The sequence below is a fragment of the Pseudophryne corroboree genome, chromosome 3, assembly GCF_028390025.1.
Source record: "Pseudophryne corroboree isolate aPseCor3 chromosome 3, aPseCor3.hap2, whole genome shotgun sequence".
NCBI classification, from domain to species: domain Eukaryota; kingdom Metazoa; phylum Chordata; class Amphibia; order Anura; family Myobatrachidae; genus Pseudophryne; species Pseudophryne corroboree.
Genome location: NC_086446.1, coordinates 494,423,290 through 494,440,616, shown reverse-complemented (window position 1 = coordinate 494,440,616; position 17,327 = coordinate 494,423,290). Strand labels below are relative to the sequence as shown.

At 48.0% G+C, this 17,327-nt stretch overlaps 1 protein-coding gene across 7 annotated transcripts in view; it reads right to left on the bottom strand.

Annotated features, from left to right (window-relative positions):
- The window catches only part of DNAH9 (dynein axonemal heavy chain 9), a 1,014,643-nt gene that overhangs the window by 254,481 nt on the left and 742,835 nt on the right, over nt 1-17,327 (bottom strand). For all 7 annotated transcript variants that reach the window (XM_063960955.1, XM_063960958.1, XM_063960957.1 and 4 more), the window contains one exon: nt 7,950-8,138. In XM_063960955.1, the coding sequence (XP_063817025.1) occupies nt 7,950-8,138 (189 nt within the window). The remainder of the gene's footprint in view (nt 1-7,949; nt 8,139-17,327) is intronic.

Sequence of the window (17,327 nt, the reverse complement as noted above, 5' to 3'; positions counted from 1 at the left end):
TCCATGGCCTCCTCTTTCGCATCCCGGGGCGGTGCGTATCACGCGGCGCCCGGGGGTTTCCCGCCAGCTGCATCAGTGTCGGTTGCCTGGTCGGGTGCGCTGCAATTCCCTGTCATGACTTCCGTGGCGGGGACGGAGTTCCGAGGGGGTCGGGTCACCTGGGCGTCCCCTTGCCTGCCACCGGCGTTTGCGCACTCGCAGGGCGGGGTGACATCTTGGCCCACGCCAAGTGGTCCGGGGTTTCACCCGTTTGCGGGTTCTTCCACTGGCGGTTTTACGCTCGGGGCTCGCCCGCAGACGCCTCACTGGGCGTCGCTGTTGTCTCAAGCTACGTATAATTGGCACTCTGGTTTTACCGCCCCGGGCACATGGCCTGCGGCTTTTGGGGCTGCCGGGGGCCCGGCGAGCACAGCGCCGGCGGACATGCCTGCCCCCCGTCCCCAACCCACACTTTCTGCTCCCCCTCCCCCGTTGCCTCCGGTTCCCCCCCCGGAGGCTGCCGTTTTTGTACCCCCCCCTTCCTCCCCCCTTCTTTTTCCCCGTCAGGTGGCGATGTGTCCGGGGGGATCTCTCCCCCGGGCGGAACTGCTGGAGCCAGGACAGCAACAACGTCCAGTGAAGCGCAGACGGGAGTGGTGAAGCCGGCCGAGCAAGTGGGAGCGGGTGCAGCTGGGGGAGCCCGGGTCCCTGAAGAGGTGCCGTCCGGCCCCGCCGCCACGTCCGAAGAAGTGGGTGGTACTTCTGGAACTGGTGAGACACCTAATTTTGCTTCTGATAGTATCCGAAGAAGAGCTGGAAGAAGAACTAAGTCTTCCGGGTCCCCTAGGCGCCCGCCTAAATTAGCCAAGCTCATTGCGCATCGCTTGCATAAAAAAGATAAGAAGTGTAAGCGCACGGTTGCGGCGGTCACGGCGGACCCTCCGCGTTTTACGGAAATGGTGCACTGCGCTAACACTGCGGTCACCAGGGGTTTGCGTAAGCGGATGAAGGAAAAAATTAGAAAGGGTAAATATGTCGACATGTTCACCCTTACGGAGGACATGAGGAAGGCCTTCGATAAGGCCAAGAAGGTCGGGGGCATTGGCGAGAATGCGTTTCGCAATTTTCACCAATGGCTCCGGGGTTTTTTAGTGTTCACAGCATGTTACGCGGAAACGCGGCCAAAGGAGTATCATAACACGGTCAAATATTTGTTCTTGGTGCACAAGATGTACTTGACCTCCAAGGGTTACGCGTGGCGGGATTACGATGAGAAATTCCGTCGTAACCAAGACGGTAATCCGACACTACCCTTGGGGTTCAAGGACGTGGAAGTTTGGTTAGAGGTCACTCATCAGTATAAGCCCCTTTATGAAGCCCAGGGCGGCAAGCCGGGTTTAAGTGTCCGGCCGAGCCCGCCTATGGGGAACAAAGGTAAATGCTGTGCCTTTAACAAGGGCAAGTGTGCCCGGGGGGCTAACTGACGTTTTCGCCACTCCTGCAAGGCGTGCGGCGGGGGGCACCCGGCCAGAGATTGCCAGTCCCCTTCCGGGTCCAGGCCCTCGGATGCTGCCGAGGTGCTCGGAAGTGGAAAGTAAGGCGTTTTCCCCCATCAACGTCCCCGAATTGGCTAAATGGTTGGGCAGTTACCCCGACGTTACTTCGGGGTTGTTTTTGTTGGAAGGCTTTCGTAGCGGTTTCAGGCTTCCCATCCCGGATTCGGTCCTCGTGGTCTCCAGGCGCAATTTAAAATCCGCACGCGATTTCCCCTCCGTGGTCGCCCGTAAGGTCCAGGCGGAAATCGATTTGGGGCGCATGTGCGGCCCTTTCCCGTCCCCCCCACTGCCCCGGCTGTGCATTTCACCGTTAGGGGTGGTCCCCAAGAAAGCTCAGGGTAAATTCCGCCTCATCCAGCATTTGTCACACCCCCGTGGCGGCTCGGTCAACGACTCCATCCCGGAGGAAGCTTGCAGGGTGCGATATCAATCGTTTGATGAGGCCCTGCGGTTAGTCCAAAGGGCGGGTCCCGGAGCCCTCATGGCCAAGCTGGACATTGAGTCCGCTTTCCGCCTCCTGCCCATCCACCCCGACTCCCTGCGTTTCCTTGGTTTCAGGTTAGGGGGTGGGTATTATGTAGACAGGTGCTTGCCCATGGGGTGTTCCATTTCTTGTGCCTACTTTGAGAAATTCAGCTCATTTTTGCATTGGTGCATAGTGTCGGCCTCCGGCCACCCGGGGGTCGCCCACTACCTAGACGATTTTCTCTTTGTGGGTCCAAGGGAGGGGTCGGTGTGCGGCGATGTACTGGGTTCAGCTCAGAGTTTATTCGGTCGCCTGGGCGTTCCCGTGGCCTCGGATAAGACCGAGGGGCCCACGGCGTGCCTCAGTTATTTGGGCATTGAAATCGATTCGGAAGCCGGTTGTTGCCGGCTTCCGGCCGATAAGGTACTCAAGTTGTTGGGTCTCATAGAGCAGTGCCTCCTCACGCGCAGGGTCAGACTACAACGGGTTCAGTCGTTGCTCGGGTCATTTAATTTTGCGTGCAGGATCATACCCATGGGCCGAGTTTTCTGCCGTAAGCTTGAGAGATCCATGGCGGGGGTACGGAAACCTCACCATACGGTTTACATTTCGCGCGAGGTCAGGGAGGACTTAAGAACCTGGTCCACTTTCTTGGTCTCTTTTAATCGGGAAGTGTTGTGGCCAGCGAAACGCTGTTCCAACGCCGCGTTACAACTTTTCACCGACGCTGCTGGTGGTTCGGGCTTTGGGGCTTTTTTCAGAACAGAGTGGTGCGCCGCGCCTTGGCCCCCAGCATGGGTGACCCGAGGGTTTACAAAGAACTTGCTCCTGCTAGAGTTATTCCCCTTGATAGTGGCGGTCGAGTTGTGGGCACCCAGCTTGTCGGATCGGAGTATTGTATTTCGCTGCGACAATCTGGGCGTCGTGCACGCCGTTAATAACCAGCGCTCGTCCTCTCCTGAGGCTCTGCACTTGTTGCGTTATCTTGTGCTCAAGTGCTTGAGGCATAACATTCATTTCACGGCTGCGCATGTCCCAGGGGTTGACAACAGAATTGCTGACGCATTGTCGCGTTTTGAGTTCGATAAGTTTAGGGAGCTGGTACCTGACGCGGAGGTTGGGGTCTATTGGTGCCGCCCTTCCTGTGGAGAATCGTTGACTAAGGCCCTTCCCGGTGAGTGGGTCTTGCCCCTGCAGGCGGGATACCGTTAGGGTTATGGCAACCGGTAGTCAGCTGGCTAGGCTTGCGCCTTGTATAAGGAGTCTGTTAAGTATTGTTGTTATGGCGCCTGTTGCGCGAACCCGGAAACGTGTTTTACTCGTCGGTTTTTGAACGGCTAGCGTTCAGAAATGGATGGTGTGAAGTGAATTTTTACATTTTCCTCCGAGGGGACCGAATTACAATTGGCATTCTCACACGGTTCACGGGAGGTTTTTTGAGTTTTCTCCTTCACTCGGGTTCTTAATTGCATGTTTAAGTTATTTGTTTTTCGATCTGTATAATGTCTGACGGTAAGGAATTTTCTTTTTGCAGCTACTTTGGACATCTCGGATCAGATTTGGCTCATTGGCCATTCTTTTATTTTTTGGGCGGAGAGGCATCCAATGGCAGGACGAACGGGCGAATTATTTGGGGACAAGGTAGTTAGATGGTTAGGAGTTAGAGGTTTACGTTGGATGGGTTTACTTCGCTTGCTGTTTCGCCATGAGCGGAGGTGGGGGCGGCCCGGCTGGGTTGTCATTCACCTCGGAGGGAATGATATGGGGAGGGTCAAAGGCATTGATCTCATTTTGAGTATCAAAGCGGATTTAGTAGCGTTGCGGGCTTCTTGGCCTCGGGTGATAGTGGTGTGGTCCGACATAGTGCCCCGTTTCCATTGGCGGGGTGCCGTTCGCTTCTCTGCTATAGAGAAAGCTAGGAAGAAAGTTAATTCCGCAGTGTCAGTATACATGCAGGCGATAGGAGGTTTAGTGGTTAAGCATCCGCTTTTGGTGCTGCACAATGTGCAGTTTTATAGGGAAGATGGTATTCACCTTTCCCCTGCGGGTATTGGTGTGTTCTTGGACAGTATTTTTAGAGTACTGTCCGGTTGAATCTCTTCTCCTGTTGTTGGTGGATGGCGGTCTGCGGTTTTTTGTTAAAATCCTTGTTGTGGCGGAAGGTCGCTACCAGCCAGCGGTCAAATAGTTACATAAGTGGTCACTGTGGGGCACCCCCTTTTGAATGAACAGCGAGTATGCCCTCCCATTGCGGGTGGACTACGGATGTTCCCGTGCGGGTTCGTCCACGGCTCTGCTAAAGTAAGGGGGGTGAGCCTGCGCAGTGCAGGTTATGTTAAGGAGGCGGTTGTGAGGCCCCTCCTATTTTATGGTTTATTATAGTTGACTGGTGCTGGTGAGTTGGTAGCGCCTTTTTCTTGCCATCCTCCAATATTCTTAGTTTAAACGACAGGTCACCAAACAATAAATATCTGTTTGACCTTTTAAATCTAGCAGTTGGTGTCCGTGTGTTTATTTCTTAGTGATAAGCTAGCTAGTTATAAATGTTAAGTTCGTCGGAATAAAGTCATTGGTGATTTAAGCAGGCAGAGATCCGCATAGGCTCGAAGCCACATAAACTCCCTGAATTTTTCTGACATGTGTTGAGGATAGGCAGGGCTAGCCTTAGTGATTGACAGTGGTGGTCAGGTGACAGATGGGTGCCTATTAGGGATAGGTAGGAGGAGTATGCACAGTGGTATATAGTTCAGGGTTTTGGCAGCCATCTTCCTATTGCCAGTTTTTCTTGGATGCCCTCCCACCCTCCCTATAAGGTTGCTTGAGGCTCGCTTTTCGGGCCTCTAATTCCATTTCTCAGCAGGCTTTGATAGCCAGATGGGCGGAAAGTCGCTACCAGCCAGCGGTCAAATAGTTACATAAGTGGTCACTGTGGGGCACCCCCTTTTGAATGAACAGCGAGTATGCCCTCCCCTTGCGGGTGGACTACGGATGTTCCCGTGCGGGTTCGTCCACGGCTCTGCTAAAGTAAGGGGGGTGAGCCTGCGCAGTGCAGGTTATGTTAAGGAGGCGGTTGTGAGGCCCCTCCTATTTTATGGTTTATTATAGTTGACTGGTGCTGGTGAGTTGGTAGCGCCTTTTTCTTGCCATCCTCCAATATTCTTAGTTTAAACGACAGGTCACCAAACAATAAATATCTGTTTGACCTTTTAAATCTAGCAGTTGGTGTCCGTGTGTTTATTTCTTAGTGATAAGCTAGCTAGTTATAAATGTTAAGTTCGTCGGAATAAAGTCATGGGTGATTTATAGTAAATGTAGCTAATATGGCAGAATCTGTGCGTAACAGGCTGCGGTTAAGAAGTGATTCTGCAGATTTTTCATTTCAAGTTACTTGTTTAAAAATTGCAAGGAACAAGGTCATTAAAATGTGACACATTATTGAATGTGTTACAGGAAGAAAACACTGCCAAGGAAATGTTCACTATGCTTAATGAATAATTAAAAAATGCGATATTATATACATAAAACTATATATTATATAATACTTGTATTGCGTGCATAGAATTACCGTACTAGTTTATGTTTCAGACATAGCTGTCAAAACTTACCGCAATTTAGTGAAAGGTCTTGAGGAAATGAAATAGCAAGTCACTCCTCAGCGGTCGTGCCAAGTTATTATGGGTGTGGTTGCATGACCAAATAAAATTGAAAGTTATAGGGACATATTTATCAAGATCCGCATCTCAGATGCAGATGGGATGCGATAGAATAACAGAAAGTCACAATTCGATATTTGAATACATTGCAAGGATGTTACAAATATCGCATACAGGGACAGAGTTTGCGAGAAAACACCGTCCCAGCGAATCCTCTCCCTGCACCACTCAGGGTATTTTTTGCAAAAAAACATACCTCCCAACTGTCCCAATTTTTGTGGAACAGTCCCATTTTCTGGGCACTATCCTGCATGTGTACAGCATCTATTCACGGGAGACAGAGAGGCCGGGGGTATGACCAGCAGCTCACAGTGTGCTGGCCATGCCCCCTCAGTGACAAAAACGGGAGACGTGGCTCACAATTACGACATTCCCATGATGCCATGCTCCCTTTAACCACAGCCACGGACCTTTTTCTTAATCCAGAATATTGAGAGGTATGAAAAAATACCCTGAGACTGTGCTGCCTGTGCATGAGATGTGGATAATCCCCCCCCCCTCCCCCTCCAAGCTAACACACTTACCCAGGACTGGTGATTTGTGAGCTCCGGTCATCTGATACTGTGTTCCTGCTCTGTGACCCTAATTATCTGATAGCTGCAGTGAACTGAGATGTCGGCTGGGACTTCACAGCATCTCAGTTCACTTTACAGGTCAGATGACTGGGTGGCAATCAGATTACAGGGTGGCTCATCAATTACAAGTCCCAGGGAGCAGGAAATTGTTATTTTATTATTTTAATCTGTGCTCAGCCTGTGGTCTACCAGACACACATGGCTGATCACAGAAGCCTACTCCATGCTCTGCTTTCTATGCTAACAGGCAGGGAAGGCTGAGCTATAGAAGGTGAAATGGGGGAAGCCCTAATAACGCCATCTGAAGATGGCGTTATTATTGCAGAGCTCCCTTTGATATTTGTCATTATTGGATTTTAGCAAATTTAAGCAGATCACATTTCTCATTACAAGTATGGGAATGAGATCTGCTTACTAAAAAAAAAAAAAAAATATTTAAGGGCTTGGAAGAGAATTTTGCAAATTTGCCCTTTGATATATTCTGTGATACTAAAACAATGTGAAAAGTGTGTGAAAAGTGAAAACACCCATTTTCACATTATTTTAGCAAAAATAATACTGATAAATATGCCCAGTAATGTCTTAATAGACTAGAATTGAAAAATAATGAAGTGACACTTGCACAAAGGGGACCGATTCTGAGTCGCACTTAAGTCCACAAGTGGAGGCATGTAGCAAGTTTTAGCAAACTGAGCATTTTTTCCTGTTTTTTGCAGATCTCTTGTGTTCAGCACGGGATAGGTGTGAATGCAAATACTAATGATAACCATTGCAGACAGATAGGAGTGTAACTAATACACATGAAGTGGATGCAGGCATTAGCATAAGGCATTTTATCTGGCTACCACGGCCAAAGCCAGTTGCCTCCTGCCAGCATCTGCAATCCAAGAACTGCGTCCAAAGATGCAGCATCAGATCACACGAGGGTTGCAACTCTCAGCCATCTAAGTAAGCCCCAGCTTACTCAGAATGACTACCGGAACTGCTTAGCTAGGGCCAGAAATTCTGCGTCCGAAGATGTAGACTCTGGCCTCACCACTCTCAGAAAATGGGAGGGAGGGACGGCTCCCGTTTTTCAAAATGCCAGCAAGCTTCACCCTTCTCTGCCCCAGAATGATAAAAGCCTGTCAATCACCTGCTTTATTTACTAGCTTTAGTTTCTTCAAGTATATCTAAGTGCGACCGAGTCTGTATACAGAGCACAACAAAACTTGGTACGGGAAAAAGTTGCATCATGGCACTTCGTATGCAGATTCAGAGACTCAGTCGCACACAGATATACAAGTGTTGCATATCAGATTAATTAGTCTCCTGGTGAGTTCTAGCCACATCATGTTGCATCTAAGATGCATTTTCTGCAATAAAAAAAGGCACCCGATGCTAGCAGAATCACTCGGGACCTGGCGTGCCAAGAGGGGCTGTTTGGCAAGACTGCAGCAAAGATGTATGAAGACACATCTGTAGATGTTTACCTTGATCTGTATTATCATAAATGTAAAAATGTCACAAATTTGTATATAATAAATGTAAGAAAATTATAGCCATTATGAAATGCCCCACCTTATTAAACTTTTGTGTTTTTGTTTGTTTTTTTAAATGGATAGGCCAGAAAAGGAAAATGGGGATGAATAATTTCAGATAGATTGTAGCATAAACTTACTTTAAGCTGCCCAAGATATGGCTTCCAGGTCTTATCCATGAGGTCTTGCCTGTACTTCTTGGTGAAGTAACCGAGGTAGGAGACAAAGGCGGTGATCAGTAGAACATCTCCACACAAAGTTCTCTCTTGGAGCTTGAAGCTCCTGACTGCTTCAGCCCATCTAACATTTTCTGAGGCAAGTCCTCCAACCTACACATATCCAATGGATAAACACGTAATTAGATGATTCATGTTATTATTCCAAAAGTCAATTATCAGCACATATTTTTCTACTTCAATAATTAAAACATATCCAGATTTATTAGAAACACCACTAGCAGCACAACAACCAAAGTATATTTACCAATCCCGTTAATAGAGATGCTCAAATAATTAAATCCTGTTTGAAAATCAATCAAATGTGGCCGGTCTGATGGGATCAGTACGAGATCCCAGCAGTCAGGAGGCCGATGCCCGGAGCCCGACAGCTGGTATCCCGGCAGCGAGCACAATGTGTTCCCTCGTGGGCTCGCTGCATTCGCCATGCTTTGTGCCCAGTTTCTATTCCCCTCCGGGTGGTGACGTGGACCACCACCCATGAGGGGTAACCATGGGTGGTAGCCACGCTTTGTGCCACAGGTTTCTATTCCCCTCGGGGGGGGGGGGGGGGTGGCTTGGACCACCACCCATGAGAGGTAACCAGCCGGCAGTCAGGACTCTGACTGCCAATATTTCAGCTGGTGTCGGGATTCCGGCGTCGGTATCCTGACCGCCGGAATCCCGACAGGCAGTCAATTGACTGCCTCCCATTCCGAAGGTATCAAACTTGTTTGTGGTACAAACATGAATGTTAGTGATTTTGTGGTCCAATGACTTGTGTGTAGTATGTTATGCAGCTTGCAGTTCAACAGTTTATAGTTTAAAACTGTTAAACTATAGAATGCTGCTTGAGCTAAAGTGGATTATTTGTAACTTACAGTATTTATAACACATTTTTTATTTGAACAGCAACAAAGTTTGAGTTGGATCAAACATGATCGAACCTTTATTTTAAATCTTTTAATCTATTTAAAGTTCAAGAATTTTTGGAGACGTTTGCAAATTCCGAGCCGATCCGACTAACGGATTACTTATTTACCTTACTGTATTTATTTACTGAACCTTATTTACTATGAACTAGCTCCAGCATATCTACCTGTTTTTGTCATCAACAAAACATCTCTGTTTATTACAACCATCAACACATATTGCATTGCTTTCTCTTTCAATAGCCACCAACAAATACACATATGTACTCCTATAACTACTTATGCCAACACCCATACCATCAACACAAATCCAGCAAGATCCCTTCACTAATTTAAATATTTTCAATGCATTCTTGCATGTTTCTAACTTGCTTTACTTACATTGTTATTGTATAGGTGCATGAATATTTTATACGAATCTTAATTAAAAATGTAACATACTATACATAAGAACAATGTACATTACAGAGGACAACTGCCTATTTGCATAAAATATGTTCAACTTTTGGCAAAACTGCATCAAGCATGCATTTCAAGAATTTGTATTCCATACTACAGCTACAAAAAGTTAAGCAAATCAATAGCAACTTGTCAATTGAGACACTGGCATCTGTGTTTCAGAGGCAAACACAATTAATTAATCTTTTCCAGGGATAGCTTAACTGTGACAGAGGAATCATAACCTTCCATTAATAACTGTCCTGGTGATAGAAATCAGGACTGAATACATTTCAATAACAAAATATGGTTGGCACACTTCACTAGATGGAGAGGGCAACCGCTGCTGTGGGCCTCCGACACAAACCCACACTTAATTTGTGGTGGTAATTAAAAATGGCATGAAGATGCTATGTGGTAAAGACATGGATAACAGTAAAGGTTAGATTTCGAGTGTGTATATGATATACTGTGGGATATTCAATTGTTTGAAAAGTCATTTGGGTGTCTTTTTTTCCCTATCTAATAGACAGGAAAAAACAGACACCCAACTGACTTTTCAAACATTTGAATTCCCCCCATAATGTCTAATGAGAAAGATGCAAAACATAATGTATTATACTTCTAGTGCAGTATAACTGTGTAGTGCTACAATATAGTTAGCATCAAAATTTTGACACTATCTTGAAAAACGTATATACTCTAAACATTATTGTATTATAACACTTGGGTAATATATGTAATACATTATGAAACGTTACCTTGTAAATTTCACAAATGTAATAGTGAATTTTCTTAAATCATGACAAAGGTAGTAGAAAATAGGATTTTAACTACCTACCAGTAAATCCTTTTCTCGTAGTCCGTAGAGGATACTGGGAATCCATTTAGTACCATGGGGTATAGACGGGTCCACTAGGAGTCTTGGGCACTTTTAAGAATTTGATAGTGTGCGCTAGCTTCTCCCTCTATGCCCCTCCTACCAGACTCAGTCTAGGAAACTGTGCCCGAGGAGACGGACATACTTTGAGAGAAGGATAGATAAAGATAGTGGTGAGATTACGAACCAGCACGCAGAACAATAGGAAAGCCATGCTATCCAAACTTGAAACATGAACAGCAACAGCTGAACAAACCAGAATACTTAACCAAGTAACAGTGCAGGAAGAACGAAGCACCGGTCGGGCGGCCAGTATCCTCTACGGACTACGAGAAAAGGATTTACCGGTAGGTAATTAAAATCCTATTTTCTCTTACGTCCTAGAGGATACTGGGGTTCCATTTAGTACGATGGGGAAGTACCAAAGCTCCCAAACCGGGTAGGAGAGTGCTGAGGTTCCTGCAGAACCGACTGACCAAACTGAAGGTCCTCAGAGGCCAAAGTATTTAACCTGTAAAACTTTGCAAACGTGTTCGAAGTTTACCAAGTAGCTGCTTGGCAGAGCTGTAAGGCCGAGACACCCCAGGCAGCTGTCCAAGAAGAACCCACCAACCTAATAGAGTGGGCATGTACAGATTTTGGAACAGGCAATCCCGCCGTAGAATAATCATGCTGGATAGTGAGCCTAATCCAGCGTGAGATAGACTGCTTTGAAGCAGGACACCCAATTTTGGGGGTCATTCCGAGTTGTTCGCTCGTTATTTTTTTGTCGCAACGGAGCGAATAGTCGCTAATGCGCATGCGCAATGTCCGCAGTGCGACTGCGCCAAGTAAATTTGCTATGCAGTTAGGAATTTTACTCACGGCATTACAAGGTTTTTTCTTCGTTCTGGTGATCGTAATGTGATTGACAGGAAGTGGGTGTTTCTGGGCGGAAACAGTCCGTTTTATGGGTGTGTGTGAAAAAACGCTACCGTTTCTGGGAAAAACGCGGGAGTGGCTGGAGAAACGGAGGATTGTCTGGACGAACGCTGGGTGTGTTTGTGACGTCAAACCAGGAACGACAAGCACTGAACTGATCGCAGATGCCGAGTAAGTGTGGAGCTACTCAGAAACTGCTAAGAAGTGTCTATTCGCAATTCTGCTAATCTTTCGTTCGCAATTTTGATAAGCTAAGATTCACTCCCAGTAGGCGGCGGCTTAGCGTGTGCAAAGCTGCTAAAAGCAGCTTGCGAGCAAACAACTCGGAATGACCCCCTTTATTGGGATCATAGAGAACGAACAGCGATTTTCTGTGATGAGCTGTTCTCTTTACATACACATTCAAAGCCCTTACAACATCCAAAGACTTTGAAGTAGTAGAGGTGTCCGTCACATCCGGAACCACAATAGGGTGGATGATGTGAAAAGCGACACCACCTTAGGAAGAAATTGCTGACGAGTTCTAAATTCAGCTCTATCCTCTTGGAAAATCAAGTAGGGACTCTTGTGAGACAACACCCCTTACTCCGACACACACGTCTTGCTGAGGCCAAGGCCAACAGTGTGACGGTCTTCCACATAAGGTACTTTACGTCAACCTCCTGTAACGGTTCAAACCAGTCCGATTGGAAGAACTGCAACACCAAATTGAGATCCCAAGGTGCCGTGGGAGGGTGAAAGGATCTGTCTGTGGATATCCCCACCGACGTGTCAACCACCGGAACACCTCCAGGGTGGAGGTCCCACTCCCCCAGGTGCAGGTCGTGTCTGCTGAGGTAGTTGTCTACTCCCGGAATGAAGACCGCCGACAATGCCACGGCGTGTTTTTCCGCCCCGAGGAGTATCCTTGACACCTCTGACTTTGCTGCTCTGCTTTTCGTTCCGCCCTGTTGGTTTATGTACGTCACCGCCATTACATTGTCCGACTGGACCTGAATGGCCTGATTCCGAAGTAGAGATGAGGCCTGCAGAAGGGCATTGTAGATTGCCCTGAGTTCCAAGATGTTTATTGGAAGGACGACTTCCCGACTTGACCATCTTCCTTGAAACTGCACCCCCTGGGTGACTGTTCCCCAACCTCTGAGTCTTGCATCTGTGGTTAGCAGAATCCAATTCTGAATCCCGAACCTCCGACCTTCGACGAGGTGAGAAGTCTGTAGCCACCACAGAATGCAAGATGCGATCTGGACCATTTGTCCAACAGATCTAGCTGGACGGGCCTCGCATGAAACCTTCCATACTGAAGCGCCTCATAAGAGGCGACCATTTTCCCTAGAAGGCGAATGCACAGATGCACCGAGATCTGGGTTGGCTTCAGGACAGCCGGAACCATTGACTGGATTTCCATAGCCTTCTCCAAGGGAAGGAACACTCTCTGAGACTCTGTGTCCAGTATCATTCCCAGGAAGGAGAGCCTCTGCGTCGGTTCCAGGGGAGATTTTGGTAAGTTCAGAATCCACCCGTGACCCAGGAGTAGTCTGGTTGAGAGGCCAATGCTGTCCAACAACCTCTTCCTGGATGGTGCCTTTATCAGAAGATCATCCAGGTACGGAATTATGTTCACTTCTTGTTTGCAGAGTAGAAACATCATCTCTGCCATCACCTTGGTGAACACTATCGGTGCCCTGGAGAGACCAAATGGCAGGGCCTGGAAATGGTAGTGACAGTCATGCAGTGCAAACCGTAGATAAGCCTGATGAGGCGGCCAGATCGGAATGTGAAGGTACGCATCCTTGATATCCACAGACACTAGGAATTCCCTCTCCTCCAGACCTGAGATCACCGCTCTCATAGACTCTATCTTGAATTTGAACACTCATAAGTACGGGTTCAACAACTTGAGGTTCAAAATCGCTCTTACCGAACCGTCCGGTTTCGGTACTACAAACAAGTTGGAATAATATCCCTTGTTTTGCAGATGAGGTAGAACTGGAACAATGACTTGAGTCGGTACCAGTTTTTGAATGGTGTCCTGTAAGGTTATACTTGCTTCCTGGGAAACTGGTAAGCCTGATTTGAAGAATCTGTGAGGTGGGAGCTCCTGAAACTCCAGTCTGTAGCCCTGGGAAAAAATAAGAATTTACTCACCGGTAATTCTATTTCTCGTAGTCCGTAGTGGATGCTGGGTACTCCGTAAGGACCATGGGGTATAGACGGGCTCCGAAGGAGACTGGGCACTCTTAAAAGAAAGATTAGGTACTATATCTGGTGTGCACTGGCTCCTCCCTCTATGCCCCTCCTCCAGACCTCAGTTAGGGAAACTGTGCCCGGAAGAGCTGACATTACTAGGAAAGGATTTGGAATCCAGGGTAAGACTCATACCAGCCACACCAATCACACCGTACAACTCGTGATAACTATACCCAGTTAACAGTATGAACAATAACTGAGCCTCTATCAACAGATGGCTCATACAATAACCCTTTAGTTAAGCAATAACTATATACATGTATTGCAGAGAGTCCGCACTTGGGACGTGCTCCCAGCATCCACTACGGACTACGAGAAATAGAATTACCGGTGAGTAAATTCTTATTTTCTCTGACGTCCTAGTGGATGCTGGGTACTCCGTAAGGACCATGGGGATTATACCAAAGCTCCCAAACAGGCGGGAGAGTGCGGATGACTCTGCAGCACCGAATGAGCAAACTCAAGGTCCTCCTCAGCCAGGGTATCAAACTTGTAGAATTTTGCAAAAGTGTTTGATCCCGACCAAGTAGCAGCTCGGCAAAGTTGTAAAGCCGAGACCCCTCGGGCAGCCGCCCAAGAAGAGCCCACCTTCCTCGTGGAATGGGCTTTTACTGATTTAGGATGCGGCAGTCCAGCCGCAGAATGTGCAAGCTGACTCGTGCTACAGATCCAGCGAGCAATAGTCTGCTTTTAAGCAGGAGCACCCAGCTTGTTGGGTGCATGCAGGATAAATAGCGAGTCAGTTTTTCTGACTCTAGCCGTCCTGGAAACATAAAGTTTCAGGGCCCTGACTACGTCCAGCAACTTGGAATCCTCCAAGTCCCTAGTAGCCGCAGGCACCACAATAGGTTGGGTCAAATGAAACGATGATACCACCTTAGGGAGAAATTGGGGACGAGTCCTCCATTCTGCCCTTTCCATATGGAAGATCAGATATGGGCTTTTACATGACAAAGCCACCAATTCTGACACACGCCTAGTCCAAGCTAAGGCCAAAAGCATGACCACTTTCCACGTGAGATATTTTAGCTCCACGGTCTTAAGTGGCTCAAACCAGTGGGATTTTAGGAATCCAACACACGTTAAGATCCCAAGGTGCCACTGGAGGCACAAAAGGGGCTGAATATGCAGCACCCCTGTAACAACGTCCGAACTTCAGGCAGTGAAGCCAGTTCTTTTTGAGAGAAAAAGGGATAGGGCCGAAATCTTGGCCTTTATGGATCCTAATTTTAGGCCCATAGTCACTCCTGACTGTAGGAAGTGCAGGAATCGACCCCCCTGGAATTCCTCTGTAGGGCCTTCCCGGCCACACACCAAGCAACCTATTTTCGCCATATACAGTGAAAAAGTCTTCCGGTCACGTCTTTCCTAGCCTTTATCAGCGTAGGAATAACTGCATCCGGAATGCCCTTTTCCGCTAGGATCCGGCGTTCAACCGCCATGCCGTCCAACGCAGCCGCGGTAAGTCTTGGATCAGACAGGGTCCCTGTTGCAACATGTCCTGACTGAGAGGCAGAGGCCATGGGTCATCTGAGAGCATTTCTTGCAGTTCCGGGTACCGAGTCCTTCTTGGCCAATCCGGAGCAAAGAATATTGTTCACACTCCTCCGTTTATTACAATTCTCAGCCCTTGGGTCTGAGAGGAAGAGGAGGGAATATATAGACCGACTGGAACACCCACGGTGTTACTAGTGCGACCACAGCTATCGCCTGAGAGTCCCTTGACCCAGCGTAAAACCTTTTTTATCTTTTTATTGAGGTGGGACGCCATGTAGTCCACCTGAGGCAGTTTCCATCAATTTGCAAAACTGCGTGAAGACTTCCTGATGAAGTCACCACTTTCCCGGGTGGAGGTCGTGTCCACTCCCGGAATGAACACTGCTGACAGTGCGCTTACTTGATTCTCCGCCCAGCGAAGAATTCTGGTGGCTTCTACCCTCGCCACCCTGCTCCTTGTGCCGCCCTGGCGGTTTACATGAGCCCCTGCGGTCTGACTGGATCAGAACCGGTTGGTCGCGAAGCAGGAACTCCGCTTGACTTAGGGCGTTGTATATAGCCCTTAGTTCCAGGATATTGATGTGAAGGCAAGTCTGTTGGCTTGACCACAAACCTTGGAATTTTCTTCCCTGTGTAACTGCCCCCCACCCTCGGAGGCTTGCATCCGTGGTCACCAGGACCCAATCCTAAATGCCGAATCTGCGGCCCTCGAGAAGGTGAGCACTCCGCAGCCACCACAGGAGAGACACCCTGGCCCTGGGGGATAGGGTGATTAACCGATGCATCTGAAGATGTGATCCGGACCACTTGTCCAGTAAGTTCCATTGTCCTTGCATGGAACCAGCCGAAGGGGATGGCCTCGTATGATGCCATCATCCTTCCCAGGACTCTAGTGCAGTGATGCACTGACACCTGTTTTGGTTTTCAATAGATTCCTGACCAGTGTTATGAGCTCCTGAGCTCTCTCTACCGGGAGATAAACCCTCTTCTGGTCTGTGTCTAGGATCATGCCTAGGCGAGGAAGATGAGCTGTAGGAACCAACTGCGACTTCGGAATATATAGAATCCAGTCGTGTTGCCGTTTCACTTCCAGAGAAGGTGATACGCTGTCCAGCAACTGCTCTCTTGATCTCGCTTTTATGAGGAGATCATCCAAGTATGTGATAATAGTGACACCTTGCTTCCGCAGGAGCACCATCATATCCGCCATTACCTTGGTGAAATTGGTAATGACAATCCCGTACCGCAATTCTGAGGTATGCCTGATGAGGTGGATAAATGGGGACACGAAGGTATGCATCCCTTATGTCCCGATTCATTTCAGGCTTGCAATGACCGCTCTTAGCGATTCCATTAATTCAATATGGGTCTAACCGAACCGTCTGGTTTCGGGATTATAACATGGTCAAATAATAACACCCTCTTGTTGAAGGAGGGGACCCTTGACCACCACCTGTTGAAGATACAATTTACGAATTGCAGTTAACACTGGCTCCCTCTCTTGGGGGGGAAGCCCGCCGGGTCCTCGGTGAGGGGGCATCTTCTCACAGTCCAGCCTGTATCCCTGCGATACAATTTCTATTGCCCAGGGATCTAACAGGGAGTGAACCCACTTGTGGCTGAACTTACGAAGGCGTGTCCCCACCGTGCCTAGCTCCGCCTGTGGAGCCCCATCGACATGCGGTGGATTTTTGTAGAGGCCGGGGAGGACTTCTGTTCCTGGGGACTAGCTGTGTTGTACAGCTTCTTTCCTCTGCCCCCGGCTCTGACAAGAAAGGACGCACCTCAGACTTTCTTGTTTCTTTCTAAAGCTGCATTTAATAATGTCGTGCTTTCCTAGGCTGTGCAGGAATATAAGGCAAAATATCAGAATTACCAGCTATAGCTGTGGAGACCAGGCCCGAGAACCTTTCTCCACACAATCCTCAGCCTTCCATATGCCTCTTAAGTCGGCATCATCATCTGTCCAATGTATATTCTACAGGACACGTCAAGCAGAAATCGACATAGCTTTTGTCTCTAGGACCCAGTATACTCATGTCCCTTTGGGCATGCTTTATAATTATATATCTATCACTTAAGACAGCATCTTAAAATATTTATATGCATACTAGGGTCTCAATCTCTGCTGATAAGGTACCTGTCCACGCTGCCACAGCGCTATAAACCCATGCCGACACAATCGCCGGTCTGGGTAGTATACTAGAATGTGCACACTATCTGCAGGATCCCTGAGAATAGCTAGTGCAAACAGGACACCCAAGGGGAAGATTCTCAACACATCCTGGCCCTAGTGGGGAAAGGATACAGCCTGAGAATTCTCTTGCGGGAAGCTGCTGTCTCTTGTCTGGAGATTCCCGCTCTTTTTCCTCATGAGAGGAGGGA